The 19,080-nt window shown below is 38.3% G+C and overlaps 1 protein-coding gene across 1 annotated transcript in view; it reads right to left on the reverse strand.

The window, feature by feature from the left end:
• Nucleotides 1-1,466: 1,466 nt before the first annotated feature.
• Nucleotides 1,467-19,080, reverse strand: part of gabrb1 (gamma-aminobutyric acid type A receptor subunit beta1) — a 160,394-nt gene continuing 142,780 nt past the window's right edge. The window contains exon 9 of the mRNA XM_062981624.1: nt 1,467-17,117. Within this exon, the coding sequence (XP_062837694.1) occupies nt 16,770-17,117 (348 nt within the window). The 3' untranslated portion in view covers nt 1,467-16,769. The remainder of the gene's footprint in view (nt 17,118-19,080) is intronic.

The raw sequence follows: 19,080 nt of genomic DNA on the forward strand, positions 1-19,080 counted from the left end.
CGGCGGGCATGCTTCCAAACAAAAGTGACATCCGGCAGGCTCCATCCCTTCTGAGTTTCAGAAAAAAGGTAAAGACCTGGCTTTGCGAACAAGCGTTTAATGAATGAATTATGATGGCTTTAACTCGGTCCGGACTAAGGTTTACGTGCAAGGTTTATGTGGACGAATGGATTAAGTATTTTATTATACTGTTTTAAATGTATTTATGGGATTGTTTTAAATTGATTGTTTATATTGCTATGTTTTATTTTTACTGTATTGTGAGCCGCCCTGAGTCCCTTCGGGTGAGAAGGGCAGCATATAAATGATGGAAATAAATAAATAAATAAATAAAAATTTGCTAGGTCTTATTTTCAGGGGAGGCCTTATATTTAGCAATTCAGCAAAACCTCTACTAGGTCTTATTTTCTGGGGATGTCTTATTTTCGGGGAAACAGGGTATTAGCATTTCTTTTAGCTTGTGGATCAGTGCTACAAATTGGCCAATATTCATCTATATTTACAATGATAATATGTTTCCCCACAAATAGCCACTGTCACTTTTGCATGAAATTCTGGAGTAAATGATTGCATCAAGATATACTGCTGCAGTGGAAGCATCATGGGATATTTTATAGGAATAAACTCTGTGATTGTGTGATAAAACATTATTAGAGTAGAAACGTTGCAATGCCATGTTCTGTGATGTATTTTTAGTTGTCATAGGCAATCTTTAACAAAATGAATTGCAAAAAAATTGCTTTAATAAAATTGAAGGGGGACAAGTTAGACCTTGTATACAAAGTTTTGTAACAACAATAATAAATAATATACCTCACAACCTCTGAGGATGCCTGCCATAGATGTGGGCGAAACGTCAGGAGAGAATACTTCTGGAACATGGCCACACAGCCCGAAACAATACAATACATACAATACAATACATACAATAACCCAATAAATAATATATTTTATTTATATTCTGCTCTATCTCCCCAAGGGGACTCAGAGCGAATTACAGGTACATATATGGCAAACATTCGATGCTGTTATTTAATTGACAAAGACAGAACAGTACATAAAGAGAGGCAAAGTTTTCCTCTTCTTGTAATCTCCAGCATCTGGAGGCCATGCTCGACTCGGCCATGGGGAAGTGCTGTTGTTCCATTCTTCCATGCTGAGGAGCCTGTCGTTCATAGACGCCTTCCTTATTGAACCACCTTTTATGTCCCCGCCAAAGTGGTACCTTTTTATCTACTCACATTGCTGTTTTTGAGCTGCTAGGATGGCAGAAGCTAGGCTGACGATGGGCGCTCACCCCGTCTGCAGCTTGAACTGTCAACCTTCTGCTTGGCAACATTTTCTGTAGCTGGCGGTTTAACCCGCTGTGCTAGCCTATAACAAGTATTTGGCATCTCCATTAATATAAACTCTGGTGCTCTTTAATGTTTCAATGATAAAAAAAACACATCTGAACCATGGAAAGCTATTTTAAAAATAATATTTATTTGTTTACTAGGTATACATCAGCTAACATAATTTACATTTAATACACTTCTTGAAGCTATGAAAAATGGCTTAATGAACAAGGTAGATAATGCTACTTTCCCGTCCTTTTCTATTACGGTAATTTGTACCTGCCAGTGACTGCAGCATTTAAAAATCTAGGTGTTCCATACCAAGTGTGATGAAGCAAGAGGACGGTAGCTGCTGGATTCTGTTGCTATTCACATTTCTCTGAGGATATATTTTTTCTCAAGTGGGTGGCATTGTTTTCTAAAATATGCAATGATTAAAATTTTAAAAAATCAGAAAAAAGAACAACTAATGAAAAGATGGGACCAAGAATGCTAGAGCTTATAACAAAAAGGCTCTGAAGCATTTTTAATCAGCAATAATCTGCCACATCTCCGTACTTGGACAAGGATGGATTTGTTATTGACCAAGAAAAGAATGAATGAATAGAACAATCAAATAGGTGACAGCTTGTGTGTTAAAGCATATTGAGAAAAATTGGCTGTTCTGTGGAGGTTGCCTAATGGAAGTTGGGTGATCCTCTTTCTGGGATACTATAGCAGTGGATTACCTGCAGCTGGCAAATGGCTGGATTCGGCGCCCTGGGGTCCCCTCCAATTCTAGTTCTATGGATATGATTGTTCCTCAAAGAAAGTGATGTAGGGGGTAGTGTTGGCTGACAATAATAATACCTGGGTTAAATCCCTGCTTCCATATGAGGTTCAGTCGTTGGGCTTGAAAAAAATTACCATGCATTGACCTCATTGGCATAGGGTTATTCAGAAAATAAGTTGGGATGCTCCTAAGTACCCTGAGAAAGGGAGTGGTACAAATAATACAAATAGGTGCACACGGGCAAATTCATTAGCAATTAAAATACTATTTTAGCATTTTCTGAAGAAGCAGTGTTAAAACTATCAATAAAATTATTACCGTGGCATTTTTTGCCCCAAAATACGAATGTGTGGGGTCTAAGTGACTTCTCAATATTAGAGGGGGCTGCTTTTTAGAGTACTCTAAAAAGTAGATTAAAATGAGGAGTCCAACATGATTGGCAAGCACGATCCATTAATGCTAAGAAGATACACAAACATGAATGTACTTTGGTCAAAGGTAGTTAACATAGAAAGGGCAGTGATAATTTCTCTATCTTTTTTGACAAGTTATATTCACCTGAGCCAAAAATATACACCATTTTGGCAAATCTTTATTTTCGGCATATGGGGGCATAGCCTTACTACACTTACATCAGGTACAAAGATGGGGGAAAACCATTTATCCTGGTAATAATACCTGATGTATGTACTATAAGGTTTGAAAGAAACTGGCAAAGTAATGCTATAAAGCACATCTTTTTCTTGTTTTGCCACTGACTCTTTAATATAGCTAAGAGTAGATTTTACTGGATGTTACCTTCTCCTCAAACTGAAAAGGCACCAGTGTCCCCATTACATTGGATGAAAGCGGAGCAAGAGCAATGAGGCTTACAGAGGATGCCTTCTTGGGCCTTTCTCCTATACTAGATCAGTTAATCAGCATATGAAAATAATCACAGTATTGTGGGCTTTATAGATATTTTAAAACATATAAAATGCACAATCTAATCCAGAAAAAACACCTTTGGAAAAACATCTGAAAGAACTTTTGTGTTGACAGCAAAGAATTCTAATGCTATATTAAGCAGACCTTTTAAACTATGTGGGGAAACCCTCCTAAACATGCAATCATATACAGTAAGAAAAAGGAAACATCCTAACAAAAACAGTACATAAAACACACACACACATATACACACATACACTAAAAAGTTAGAATTGAATGTGTAAAAAGCATATACAGAAATCCACATTGCACTAACAGGTCAGGAATTTGAATCAGAAAAATGCAGCATATCTTTGTACAAAGTAGAAAAGTTAATTGTAAAAAATTAGTCTATTTTTCCTCCCTTGGCATTCTGTTGAATTTATTTCCTCGAAATCTTTCCTTTCATTTCCAAAAGCAAACACGGAAAGGGGGTTCTTTTAGCAGCTCACCCCCATCCTAAATTATCCTGGTGTGAAAAACTCTCCCGAAGCACATCAAAGGATGGTTTGAAAAATGTTTTTGATTTTATCTTTGCAATTAAACTTTCCTATTTGAATTGATAAGGATGTACGATAAAATTAGCAACACATACTTTACAGTTCCATTAAACTATGTCTCAAAAATCCTAGATGAAATGAACCATGGAAAGGGGAAAAGGGTTAATTCATAAACAGGCTCTGCAATGAATTCTTTTATATTAGAGATTTGTTTTTACTTTTATTCAGAATTTTAAAAAATGGATCATATTTGGGACTCCATCACGGATTTCAGTGAGTTAAGTCCAAGTATGATTTAAACTTGAATCTAGACCCATTCAATGAACACAGTTCCTTCATTTGTTTCCATTTGAGGTGATCATTTTGGATAACCCCCTCAAATGGGTCTGTGCAATTCAAAGTTGGTTGTAAAAGCCTGTTGAGGAAGAGACATATCAGTTGGTGAATGGTATATAGGAACTGTTTGCCTTTGGATGAAGGTCTCATGTAAATAACAATCATGGACACTGGTTATTACAAGTTCTTGGCCTCATTATTAGACATTTAGGAAAAGGCTTGCTGTCTGAGCAATTCAAAGTTGCTGAATCTGAATCTGGCTCTGATATATTATAATCACTGAGCTGTGGCCCAGCTGGCAACCATTTTTAAATTAATTGGCAAATTTATTTTAGACGTAAAAGATTCATACAATTGTTCTTCAAGATTCTTGGGATGACCTGTACAAGATCAGCTTCAGCTATTGAGTGGCAGAATAAGGTTGCACCAGGTTGATCTGCTGGCATCTAAAGGCACCAATTGGTTGACCACAAGTAGCAATGGAAGACTACTCAAGTCCCCACCCTCATGCAAACACAGTCAGAAATTACACATATAGCTACGTATTTAGGCATGAGTTGCTAAAAGCTTGGTGAAATGTTAGCATCTGACAGAATAAGCTATATTACCTACAGTAATTCTATACAGCATGTGACCTACTAAGCTCATTACAGCCTCCATAGGTGAATCAGGATACTTCTCTGGTCAAGAGACGGAAAGAAATCCAGTAATTATGGGGATTTTCTGCATTCTCTGGGACCAATTAATAGGATCTATGGACCTACCACACAGCCATATAACCCAGAATATCAAGGCAGAAAATCCCACAATATCTGCTTTGAACTGGGTTATCTGAGACTCCTTCCACACAGCTGAATAAAATCCCACATCTTGTGCTTTGAAGTGGAATATATGGCAGTGTGGATCCACATAACCCAGTTCAAAGCAGATATTGTCGGATTTTCTGCCTTTATATTCTGGCTCTGTGGAAGGGCCCTGAGTCCACACTGTCATATAGTCCAATTCAAAGCAGATAATGTAGGATTTTATCAGCTATGTGGAAGGGGCCTCAGCGATCCCGCAATATCTGCTTTGAACTGGGTTATTTGACTCCACACTGCCATATATTCCAGTTCAAAGCAGATGATGTGGGATTTGATTCAGCTGTGTGGAAAGAGCCCTAGTCTTCTTCTTGGAGGAGAACTCAGACTATTTATTTCCTGCCTCAGAATCAGAAGGCATCTCCAGGCTTGGTCTCCAGGCCAGTTTCAAAGGCCCCTTCCACACAACTGTATAAAATCCACATTGGACTGGATTATATGGCAGTGTGGACTCAGATAATCCAGTTCAAAATAGATATTGTGGATTATCTGCCTTGATATCCTGGGTTATATGGTTGTGTGAAAGGACCCCAAGAGAAGGAGGAAGAATGAATACCACAGTCCTCTCTAAAGCTATAGCACTTAAATTGCTCAGCTGGTTGAGCTACTTGAAGAAAAAGATGGAAGCTTGCATACTGGCCGCAGAAGAGACGGAACGTGCCCATAATGGTGGTGGTGGTGGGCACTACTTTCTCACTGACAAGAAAGGAAATTCACAAGTAAAGAATTGCCATTTTTGTACTATGTATATGATACACAAATGGATTGCCAACATGACCTTATGGCCTAGCAAATCACCAACGTGCTTAGGAGAAATTACTTTTTTTTGGCCCACAGTTCCCAGAATCTTATATTAGCTGGAAAATTCTGGGAACTGTATTTCAAACAATAACATATGTTCTCTTCATGTGCAGGTTTTAATTAACAAAGCCTCTATAGGTAGCTGAAACAACACAAAGGACAGATTAATGGCTAAGGCTATTGCCTTTGCCACACTGTAATAAAAATAACTTCCTACATCCTTCTACCCTTGTTTTAATGTTTATTTTCCTTTAAGGAAAAGGAAACGTTTAAATATGAGCCATTTCAAATATGGTTAAACAAATGTGTGAAATTTATGTGCTAAACACTCATAAATGTTAACTGATTCACTGTTAGAAGGGGCTCCAACTGATTAATTTTTTTTCTTTTAATATTCTGTGTTTAATCCATCTTATTGTTAGCTGCATCGAGTGCCTTTTTATGTGGAAAGGAGAAACATAAATAAAATAAGCAATCTGCTCAGTTTATACATGAGGTAAATTGCCACATGAATTCCAAATGACTCTTGCAAAGCTTTCCAGAAGTAGATTTCTGACAAGATGAAGGATTTCTCTCTGAAATAGAGCTGACAAAATATATTCGCTGGCATGATTTCACATTTTAAAAGAAAACATAAGATTCAATAAATGGCATGTCTTAGCCAGATCCTGTCAGAATTGTTTAATAGAAGGAGCACTGGAGTCCCTCCAGATGTTAACAAATAACAATTTTGATCACCCATCACCATTGACTGTGCTGTCTAGGACTGATGAAATGTATAGTTCAACAATGTCCGGAAAACTACATGTTTTCCACCTTGCCTGATAAAAAGGCACATATAGTCAACCATCCACATTTGCTGGGGTTGGGGGTATGAGGCCACTGAATAAGAAAAACCATGAATAAAGAAATTGCTATTTTTGTTTACCTGATAGAATGCCTCTCTAGGAATTAGACTTGGGGATAGATCCGTTTTAGCCATTTTACTTCGGCCAAATTGGCTTCTTCGGGTCTACCTGCTAGCTGTAATGGCAAAAGCTCATCATTCATGTTTTCTTGTCCGTAACGGGACCATGTGGCAGCTGATCACGTCTCCTCTTCCCTCTATTGGCATCACACCAGGCTTCAGGGTATTTTTTGGCTTGGCTTATGGCTTAGCCTCTTTCTTGAATCTTTTTTGATTTTCCTTTATTTTCTTGATTCTTTTTATTTAGTGGACAGACTGGGAGCCGGGAACGTGCGAGACGGGTGGGTAGGGTGTATGCACACATTTGGCGGTTTGGAGAGTCACACCTTTTCTCCTTCCCTTCAGAAAATACTTCTAAAAGATAATAATTCTTAATAATAATAGTAATCCCAGCAAACAAAAAGAAAAGCCTCATTCTCAAAAAACTACCACCACCACCTAGTTACCTCTCCTCTACGGTAGAAAGTAGAAACAGCTTTAAGAAAGCATTAAACCTGAAGCAGAAAGGTGTGAGGGGGGAAAAGGCAGACAGGGCCTGCAGTGCAAATCAAGAGAAAAGAGAGGGCTTTTTAAAGGAAGCCCAGAGGATAGTTACAGGTCATCGCTCTTCCTTCCCAGTGGGAAGTGGGAAGCCTCCTTAAAATGTCTTAATGGAAAGCTACATGCAGGGAGAGAGTGTGTGTGCTGCCACCTGTCTCCTCCAGAGTAGAAACAGCTTTAACGAAGCATTAACCCAGGTCTCCAAAGGGAAAGGATCACAGAAAGAGTGGTATCTTAACTCTGATGATTTTAAATCCAGGTCTTAATGAAAGATAGAAGGACAAACAATGCCATTGCCTAAAATGATAGGAAAGGAGGCTGGGGAGGTAGGTCGGCTGCAGTCTGAAAACTCTATCTGGCTGCACACCTGTTTTTGGGAGGCGTGCAAAAATGGATATGAGGGTCTACCAGTATCCTGCCAGCAGAAATAGATTGAGGTTCAGCCAAAATACACAAGTCTACTAGGAATGTCTAGGTCTTCAAGAGCAACACTATGGTCAATTTCTACTGGAAGCTGACTATAGGATCACATTGAAGAACCTAGAGTTTCCTAGAGATATGTTCTCTTTAGAAATCTCTAGGTCCTGGAGATTTCTACAGAGAATATTTTAATCTGTGAATACTCAAATCTCCAAAAGTCAAAAACACAAATGTGGAGGGACAACTGTACTCCACTTTCCCTTCACTACACACAGATTCATTCTCTTGATCTATGTTGGACAAAGTGCGGCACTCCAAAAATGGTTGCATTACATTTCTCCTTAGTCCCAGATAATATATTCAATGGAGAAGGATGGTGTTGCAATAGTTGAGCAAGATCACACAATTCCTGCTCATGGTGTGATAGAAAACCAGTCTTAAAAACCCATCAAAATCCTGCTTCTTTAGCGAGATGGAACGAGGAGTGCAGTTCTACAGTGCAATTCAAGGCCTTTTAATGTAAATATTCAATTCAGTTGAACGTAATCTCAGGTATAGGTGTATAAGATTTATGAGCAAAGTCTATTAATTGATCATTCATGCAGTTTGGTAGAATTTTCTTAAAACAGTTTAACCCCCCCCCCCCCAAAACAAACAAACAAAACAAAACAAAAAACATCAGATCGACATATTTAATCTCCATTGAAGAGGGTGGGAGTATTTTTTAAAATCTTTTTCAATGATTTCCTCTACCCTTATTTTTCTGTTTGTATGTTTCTTTTCTTGTTTCTTTCCATTGTTGGATTTGTATATGTGTGTGTGTGTGTGTGTGTATGTGTGAGAGGATGTCTGTCTTCTTTAGGATATTTTGTTTCTTATGGCAATATAGTAGTTAAAATAAAAAAAATATGCTCAAAAGATTATATATATTTGGAAGTATGTCAAATCCAAGTAACTTTCCATTTTCATAATCTTATCTTTACTTCTAACTCATTTAAAGGGTTTTCATCGGAAGGCTATACATTGAGACAGCAGCTGGCTGAGATCAGCCCATAATGACTATCAGCTTTGGGAAAAACAATTAGTAGAGAATATATGATTTTTAATGCAGAATTCAGTGCCCATACAAATTTAAACACACAATGTTTTACCTTTGAGAATACTGGCATTTCTTAGTTTGTTTCTGAGCTATGTTTTAACCATTTTTAGCACCTGTCTTGTACTTTTTCCAACTTGATATCCCATGGCAGTAAATTAGCTTTTAAACAAAATAATTATATTAAATATTTAACTTTCCAAATATTAGGGGAGGATTTTTGCTTTTTGGTCTTCAGTCCTTGTTTTTATTGTTTTATTTACTGATTTAATTTCTGCCCTCTCTTCTTCCCCCAAATTGGAATTAAAGGCAGTGAAAAGATTGGGCCCAATTCAAAGGAAAACTGAATCCAGATTCATATGAGCAAGGCACTTCAGTAAACATATTGTTTTCATGGATTCTTTTCTCTGTTTTCATGGATTTAGATAACACTCAAGAGCGGATGTATAAAAGGCACAATGTGTATGAATTATTTTGGCTCATCCTTAGTACGACTTTAAAAACCAGCTTAAAACTCTGCTTCCCACTTGGCACTTTGGGTATTTCTTTAACTAGCGAGACGTTTAGGACACCATTTAAACAGACAAAGAGGAAAGAGAGTTTAGCTGGGATAATACTGTATTGGGATATCAAAACTTGGCCTGAGGAATTATGGGAAGGAGTTAGAGAAGAATTGAGCTATATGATGGCTGCTGGGTTATAGTTTGAGGAGTCTTTGCAGCTCAGGTGATGATTTTTTTAATGGATGTGTTGATTTTTAGGCCCGATCCTGGACTTATTTGGGACACTGATTCAGAAAATTCATTGGATAAACTGCATTAACTCTAGTTTCTTAGACATGGTTATTGTGGTTTTCTATGGCTGAGCAAATGGTGACTGGTAGATGTCATATATTCTATATCTCAGAAACTAGAGCTGATAGGGGAAAACTGGTGCCATTTTTGGAAAGCAGGTCAAATATATCTAGAGACAAGGCACCAAAATGTGTGTTGGTCTGTGTAATTTTGGCTTCATGAAAAGCATCCAAGTCATACACATACAATCTCCTATTTCAGACTCCATAGATCCAGTATCTCCTTTTTAGTTCATTTCAGTTTTGTCCCAGTGACCTTGGCCTGAATAAAGGTTCACCAACTAGTGGTATTGGTCAAAATGAGGCTTTTGATTTGCTAGAAAAATACCATTTGAAGAGATTAAAAATATGGAAACCCATAATTTCCCAACCAAAACCTTCTGGAAGATTAAAGGGGTGAAACATTATATATTATTTCTTGTTATTGTAAGGCACTTTCAATCCAGTCCTATGCATTTTTGTTCCGAAGTAAGTCCTATTGGGATTGATTTCCAAGAATGTGTAGCTTTAATTATATAAAGAAATCTAGTGACTTGTAGTAGCTACTAATTAGTTCTAATGCAATTCCACTTCAAATGAACAAAATGTACCACGTACGTTCCCATGTACTATCAGATTCTTTAAAAGCCCCTATAAAGTTTGGAACAAAATCCAGAGTGGATTCACCACACCACTGATGTAACCACAGCCAGCCATTCTTTGCCTATGTTTCTTTATAGTATTAGCCTCAGCCTGCCATCCAGGACATACTTTTGAGTTGTAGAACCCTGGCATATAAATGTTACCAACACAGTACCAGTGTGACTGGATTTATATGTGATGCCAAGCACGTGGAACATAGTCAAGATAACAATTCCAAGATGCTATTGAGAATGGAATGGCAGTAAATATAACTGGGCAAGAGTCACCTATGAAAAATATTATGGTACATGGAGGTACCATAATGAAGGTAAGAGTTGCATGGCTTCTAGTAACATTCATGTGCTTTCTATACGATTTGGGTACCTTGACACACGGGGCAGGATATATATAAGTTCTGAATCTTACATTTTGTTTCAGAGGGATATGGCCTTCTTAATTGTATTTAGCTGGCAACAGAGGTCTAATTTCCTTTCTAATGGACCTTGTAAATATAATTTCTCTTCAGTACAATTTGTGATACAACACACGTTCAGTGTGCTGTAGTTACTCCTGGATAAGTGTACATGCACTTATGTAAGACTACAATTTCTGCTATTTTAATGGAACTTAATTCTAGTTAATGTTATACAATGTTGCTTGTACAATTTTTTATTGTGTCAGAAGTGACTTGAGAACATACTGTAAGTCGTTTCTGGTGTGAAAGAACTGGCCATCTACAGAGACGTTGCTCAGGGGACACCCGGATGTTTTACCATCCTGCTGGGAGGCTTCTCTCATATACCTGCAAGCTAGAGCTGACAGATGGGAGCTCATCCCATCTCGCAGATTTGAACCGGCAACCTTCAGGTCAGCATCCCAACATTCAGGTCAGCAGTCCAGCTAGCAAAAGGGTTTAACCCACTGCACCACCGTGACTCCTCACTTGAACAATGATTTCCTCCTTATCACATAAATCAATAGTGGTTACATTCAAATGAATGAATATTTTTAAAGTTGGGCATCATGCCACCCAGCTTGAATTATGTGACTTGGAAAAAAATAATTCAAATTTGAGAGGGAGGCAAAACCTGAAGTATTATTTTTCTGCTTATTCTACAATTAATTGTTTATCCTTTTATTGCATTTTAACATTTGTATGTTTTCCTGTAAAGGCTAACACTTGTTCCTAATTTCATTTCTGTAATAATTTTCTTTTTGGGTAACTTCTTGACATCTAGCAAACTGAGCTTTCTAAGGTCCCTTCTAAGGCCCCTTAATAAAATTCCATATTATCTGCTTTGAAGTGGGATATTTGGCAGTGTGGGCTCAGATAACCCAGTTCAAAGCAGATAATTTTCTGCCCTGATATTCTGTGTTATATGGCAGTGTGGAAGGGCCCTCCATGTCACTTTTGAAGGAATAGTTTGCATTCATAACGGATCGTAACATGTAATTGTATGAATTTATGAAATTAAGGCTTGGAAATGTATGTGTGTACATTTAATTTTAATCCTGCCATTTGTTTAAATGCCAGTTGTTTAGATGCTGTACTCTTGTAAACTATGAAAATGTTTAAGATTCTACTAAGGAAGGGAGAACAAGCTTACCATATTGGTTTAGTACTAGTTTTCAGTGATTGAATCTGATAAATGCTAACTTTCAGTATAATAGAAAATATTCTGAGACAACGTGAAACGGGTGTGATCTAATCACTCATTAAAAGGGTGGACTGAGTCCTGCATTCTGTGAACAGATAGTTTTTCATATCTGATGGACCGTCATACCTGATTACACATTAGTTAGGTCTGACTCATCACATACACTTTTACCATTGTGCATGTGTGTGTAAAATATCTGTTCAGTTCCACTTTAAAATGATTTGAACATTCTATTGTGATTTGATGTTTGTATATATATACACAATGATTCTGATGCAAATGTATAAAGTTGCTATCACCTTCTCCTAGTGCAGATGATGATTACTTTGGCTAATGTGTAAATAGATCCTGTTTTTATTGGTTATGGGAAAGAGTTTATGATTAGCTGACCTTAGGATATACAGTGTTCCCTCACTTATCGTGGGGGTTACGTTCCAGGACCACCCACAATAAGTGAAAATCCGCAAAGTAGAGACACTATGTTTATTTTAATATTTATACATTATTTTAGTAGTTATACAGTATTTTATAATGTATATATACTGTTTATATTTTATAAACAGTATTGGTTTTTATCAACCAATCGTGTGTTGATAAATTGCCTCCTTCTCTTCCCTTTGCCACTTGGGCTCCTTTTCTCTCCCTTCAGCTTCTCCTTCCTCCCTTCCTTAGGCTGTAAATTGTAATTTTTTATTATTTATAATAGTCTTTTAAAGTTTATTGAAAAACCGCAAAACAGCGAATCCGTGAAAAGTGCACTGCAAAGTAGTGAGGGAACACTGTATTATGAAAATGGAGATCTTTGCCCATTTATTATATAAACTCTCCATTTGCAAAAGTATTTATTTCTATTCTGTCCTTTTCCAGTAGCTCAGCACAAGATATAAATGGTTTCACAAAAATACTCATCTGAATTGTACCTTTTTACTATCTGGAAAAGGATCACATCAGGTGTCTTTAGATCACTTTTCTGAGAAGAAAACCCCCAAACCTAGCAGTTTGATAGAAGTACAGACAGCAGAACCTGGCTAAAGATCCTGTTTGGACTTGGAGGCTAAGCAGGGTCAATCTTGTTTAGTACTTGGATGGAGACTGCCAATGAACTCCAGGTGCTGAAGACTAAATTTCAGAAGGAACTGGCAAACCATCTCTCAGTATTCCTTGCTTTAAAAACTCTAATTATATACAACAATAAATGTTTATGTAAGATTTAACATGGAGGATGCCACATTGGTATAATTTTATGCTATTGGTCAAGCATTTTGCTTCAAATGCCATAACCATGGATCAAATAATACCTCTCTAATTGACACAACATCAGAGATTAATTATTATTGTTCTTATCATTGCAGTTTTAAAAAAGTAATAAATGAAAATGTGGTAGACCACACTTTTTGACCTCTGGGCGCATGTCCGTCTCCTAATCAAAAAGAGGATGAGGAGATACTCTATCTTTTGAAATTCTGGGAATGCTGAAGTTTCTACTCTATGCAGCTGCAGTGGAAGTACAGTATGGCCCCCCACATTCATGGAAGATAAATTCCAAGACTGTGAATACCTGAAACCATGGATAGTAGCAAACTGTATATTTTTATTATACTTGGGCCAGAAAGAAATCACAGACGGACCTAGCACTGGAGGCCCAAGAGAGGCCCATGATCACTTCCAGAGGAAATATTTTTTTTGGAGCATGGGTAAGTGAAACTGTGGATATAGTCTGTAAATGAAGAGGTTGCAGTATAAATCCCAAACTCTGTGTGTGTGTGTGTGTGTGTGTGTGGGGGGGAATCAATACCAGTGTACAAGTATCATATGTATCCTGGACTGCTCCAAGCCTTGCTTATGAACACTGTTACAGAAATTATAATACCAGAGGTATTCCATTTATCTCAGATTTAATCTCTGTGTATGGGTATACTTGGGTCAAATTAGATATGATGCCAAAGGATTTGCTCTTCTATGTTTTCTTTTTCTTCTTATTAAAAACAGCCTATAAGTGAGGGAAAAGTCTGGGCGCTTCTGCATTGACACTTTAATCCAGTTTGGAACCAGTTTCGCTGTAAGGTGATCAGACTGCCATGCTTGGAAACAGTTTGAGGCTAGGAAGGTGATTACATGAACCACTGAACCTGGCTTCAAACTGCCCACCCCCAATTTCCAAGAGAGAGGAGCATAAGTGAACCAGAAGCATGCCGGGTGAAAAAGAGGAAAAGTGACAAGTAGAAGTGGAGGTAATCATTTATCCCTTCCAGGGGGTCAACTAGCTCCTTGTTGCCCAGTTGCCCAGCCATGCTTGGGATTCCTTATTGCGCTTCAGCAGCAATGGTGATCTACAATGTACTCTACATTTTGAGGAGCCGATTTCTCTCTGGATTTTGCTACATTGGCATTTACTGCAGCACATTTTTTGACTGAACCCGGACCTTCCTGAGACTTTTAAAAATGTGTGGTACACCCTTATATGTGTGTTGCAATGTGCAGTGGCAGCTATTATTTTGTGGTCTTGAGTCAGCTGCGAAGTACTGTATATAGTCAGTATAGAAGGGCCCTTTGACTATGGCCCCCAGTTTGGTCCTAAAATAATTTTTCTCCCCTACCCCCAATGCCTACTATTTCTGTAAGTATGGAAGATTCTATTAAGAAAAATGTTTTCCTCCACCCTAAGGGGAAATAGCAGCTAAGGGAAGAAGGAACCAATTGAGATCAAATTGGAACTGTTTAGTATCATATCCTGCCATATTCTAACACAGTGGTTTAGACTAAAATCAAGAAAGGGCTTCATGAGAACCACCACTCCTCTTGATGTCCCCCCAGCAACAGCAAGGGTGTCCCTCTGGGCAGCTAAACCAGGCAATTCCAACTGGATGGCCCCTCATGAGGGTCCTCCTCCAGGGGCAAACCAAGAATGGGCAACTTGGAAGTCCCTAAATAGACTGAGAAGCAGAGTGGGCAGATCAAAAGACAGCCTGGCAAGATGGCACTACCTGGAGGAATCTTCCACCTTGTGTGACTGTGGAGCTAAACAAACAATTCCTTATATGTATGCTTGCCCACAATGCCTTGCCTCATGCACGGAGGAGGAGTTGTTTAAAGCTACGGACAATGCGATTGCTGTTGCCCGCTTTTGGTCCAAAACTATTTAGCTGTTTGTGATTCCTTTATTTTATCACTTTTAAACTTATTTATTATGCAATGCTTTTGACACAAAAAAATAAATAAAGAGGATCTTTGGTCCTCTAGGTGTTTTGGACTTTAACTCCAATGAAATCCCAGCCAGCTTAACAGCTGTTAAAAATTGTGTGGGAGCTGAAGTCCAAAACACCTGGAGGACCAAAGGTTGGGAACCACTGTTCTAACAACTCTTCTATGGCTGCCATTTCTGGAGATAAAAAAGAAGCATGCCTGGGCCAATTGTGTGTCAAGTACGCTTTACCACCTGAAAAAAATTTAAATGCCTTTCTGTCTTCCTAAAGAAGGTAGCTGTACAATAGTGCCAGAGTTTGAAAATATTAGTTTTTTTGGCTACAATCCCTAGGAACCTCCATCTAACATGGACACACCATCCTGGCTGGGGAGAGGCATTCTACAAGTTATAGCCTAATAGTAACTTTTCCAGTTACTATTGTCTAGGCTCTAGTTAAAGTAACTGAGGTATATGCTAAGCTTTGATGAAACAAAGAAGATCAAATTCAGAACCCCCCCCCCCCCCCCTTTTCCTGGCAAATCTCTACTTTTTCTCTCAGGTACAGCTCCATTTGTATTGCAGATCAGCCATTGGCTCCATTTTTAAAAATGTACATATCATATATACTCATGTATAAGTTGACCTAATGTATAGATTGAGAGAAGGCTTTGGGGACAAAATTATGAACCGTAGATAAGTGGAGGGTCATTCAGCGGAGAGAAAAAATGTCATGACAGAGAGAGTAGAGGTGGTCAGTGCTTTTTCTAGGTTATCTGAGGACAGACTAAGCTCTTACATTTCACCACTCTGCTCAGTGCTGGAGACTCTTCATTTTTGGATCAGAGTTGAGTACTTACATTGCACTTACATTGGTAAGTACTTAGGTACTTACATTGATCCATGGATGAGCCAACCCAGGTTTTTGGGGTTTGCTTTTTTGACTTAACTTTCTAGACTTATACATTAGCATATAGGATAATTTGTTCAGTCTAGAGTTCACCTGCTTACAGAAATCATAGCTATCAAACTACATGGGACTTTATTTCCTTATAAGTAACAGAACATTTCTGAAGAAACTGAAAGCCTGATTTGTTTTTAGAGATGGATATGCATGTCACACCAGGCACCACTGAGGAGAGCAATCCCACATCTGTGTGAGAGGTCAAACTTTTCTGTACATTCTTCCTATCATTTCTTTTTCTTTCAAAGACATGTATGTAAAATCATCACCAACGGTACCCTTTTAATTTCTAAATATGTTCTTAAACCTGTTATTTGGCAAGTGTATTGTTTAAACCCAATCATCCTAACTTTGCTCTATCTCAAAGGTTTCCATATATGCCTACATTATAAAATCAACTCTTGTTCTGGTAGATAATTTATAGTAAAAGAATTCCAGCCCAATCCTATGTATGTTTACTCAGAAGTAAGTAAAGAGCTCGCTCCCGGGTAAGTGTGCATAGGATCACAACTATCACCTGAACTCTGTTAAGCTTCATACTTTTCAAAATGCAGTGAAATACCAATCTACTTCATGATAAAAGAGAAAACGGTTCTCATTTTAAATGCTAGGAAAAACGAAAGGAAAGATCACCAGAAATAATCTTAAAATGAGACAGAAGAATGGCACTTACGTCTTCAATGTCGTCGCTTTCTGAAAGCAGATCAAAAAGAATAGATATTGTCTTTTTTGAAGTAAACATGAAGTAATTTTTGGATGTGGTAAAAAGGACACCCTAACCCAACACATGGCTGAATATTGTACTGTAGCATTGTGGCTACTGTAGTCCTTAAGGTTGGCAAAAAAAAAAGGAGAAAAGGTGTTTGGGTTGATTGGGTGGAGGGATCACAGCGTAATTCAGTGCACATAATAAAGCCAATAGACAACATTGAAAAGAATAAATGTGATAGGAAAGACCATTCTGGACCACTTGTCTATGGAATTGACATCAGTCAAATCTGGGATTTTGACTTTGAGTTGTGATGCTCTTCTTCGTAAGCGTCCCTTTTGATGGACTGTGTGCCTGTCCAAAGGGCTTCTGCTGTAGAGGTCTCTTGTAGGAGGCGGCCTTCTATAATGGATGCTGGCACTGTCGTAGGAATACATGGTTCCTCTTGGGTCATTCAGACTTCCAAGCACATTGGACCCGCTGACTTCATTTCTCATTTCCAGGGTTGTAAGAAGAATATTCCCACAGGCATCAATCTAAAAAAGGAGTATGCTTTAGAGAACATTTCTAATTCATTAGTGGTGTTCTACAAACTTGTCAGCTAGTAAGTTGTAAATGAAATAACTGTACCACATGCAATGCCATTGATGGTAGAGAACCTTAAGCTGCCAAGGACCTCATTATAAAGGCCCATGGATTTACTTTGCATTGGGGCGAAGCCATGGGTTTTTGGCAGGGGACATGGAGAACCCATTGCTCCATGCCTCACATCATCTGCCTTACCATTCCTCCCATTGCATGAGGGGAAGTGTCACGGCCTGGCTTTCCCCCATTTCTGGGAAGGCAATATGGGAAGGCTTCCGTGTTCCCACGGCAGCCGTGTGTGCGCTGCTTCCTCTGTCTATTCAGCACAGGGCCCAACCAGAAGTATCTGTGTGTAGAGTGAAGGGCTTTGGGCTGAAAATGGAAGTGAAGCAGCATACAACGGGCAAATTGGCCCATGTGATGAGGTGGCAAGCCTGTCTATTTCTATGCAGTACTGTTGATTGTATTCCACGAGTGAACATTAGCTTGGAGATTATATTAGTTAATGTTAATTATTTTGTTTCCCTAATATACAGCTCAAATTCAGGCTATTTGAAGGACTTTATCTTCCCATATGACCCTGTCCATGCTCAGAGATCTTCAGGAGAGGCACTTCTTTCTGTCCCACTGTCTTCACAGGTAAGATTGGTGGGACAGCAGGAGAAGACCTTATCTGTAGCTGCTCTCACACTTTGAAACTCCTTCTCTAGCAAAGCTAGGGCAGCTCCTTTTTGCTGTTTTTTTTTCCAGTGGTAGGCTAAGAACATCCTTTTTGAGCAAGACTTTGGGAAGTAATTGTTACCAACAGAAGTGTTTTTATTTTGGACGTGCACCCTCTAATGAAGGAGAGCACAACCTCTTTCCACAATGAAGGGTCAAAACAATACTGGTGGCTATGCCCACCGCCAGTTGCCTGTTTCTTCCACCATACCACAGAAGAAGACACAGCTGAGGCACCTGCTCCCTTTTGCTAGAGGATGTGAAGGAGAAAGTATTGCTTCTCCCCAAGAAAGTAGCAGATACCATCAAGGTGGCATCTGTAAGGGCATCGACACTGTACAATTCATGCAATTTGACACCATTTTAACTGTCACAGCTCAATGCTACATAATCATGGGAGTTGTAGTTTTTCAAGGTAACAAGGGACTATATGTACATAACCTTATAATTGCAGTACGACACTTGTATCATCTAGGGATACGCTGCACACAAACCTTGATACCTGAAACTACGAATTATATTTAACCCTATATTTTTATTATATTTGGGATGGAAGTATACCATAAAATAGCACTGGAGGAGTTAGAGAAACCCACAAACATTGGGTGGGGGGGGGACAGGGGTATTTTTGGGAGCATTTTTCAGTGAAACCATGGATATTGAATCCATGGATAATGGTGTTGTACTCTACTAGACAAGCCAAATGGTAGTTTAAAGGACTTCCACATTTAATTATGTAATCACTTACAAAAAGAGTATAAAGATCATTAATATTGTTCTATTTTTTGTCCTGCATTGTAAGGATAAATAACTCATGAATAATAATAGTTTAAATCAATGATACATGTGGGCCTCTTTGTTTAAAGTACTGTGCACTCACCGCTTATTATAAAGCAATGTGTGGATGAATTACTGCCTTAATTTAAAGTATTATGAACAACACTGCTCCATTTTAATATGAGTTTCTACATGACTTACAACCTCCTGATCAGTATAAATCACCAGCCATTTATATTCTCTGAATTCCTAACACATACTTTATTATGATTGTGAACAAATTAACACATTTCCCTAGATGGAAGGAGGAAACAGACATATATTTTATTTTCTAATATTTTGTTTGCCCTAATTCCCTGCTTGTCCACCTGTAAAAAATTCTTAATGGTACTTGACTCAAGGGATAATGTGGTCCTT

The sequence above is a fragment of the Anolis carolinensis genome, chromosome 5 (genome assembly GCF_035594765.1).
Source record: "Anolis carolinensis isolate JA03-04 chromosome 5, rAnoCar3.1.pri, whole genome shotgun sequence".
Taxonomy (NCBI): domain Eukaryota; kingdom Metazoa; phylum Chordata; class Lepidosauria; order Squamata; family Dactyloidae; genus Anolis; species Anolis carolinensis.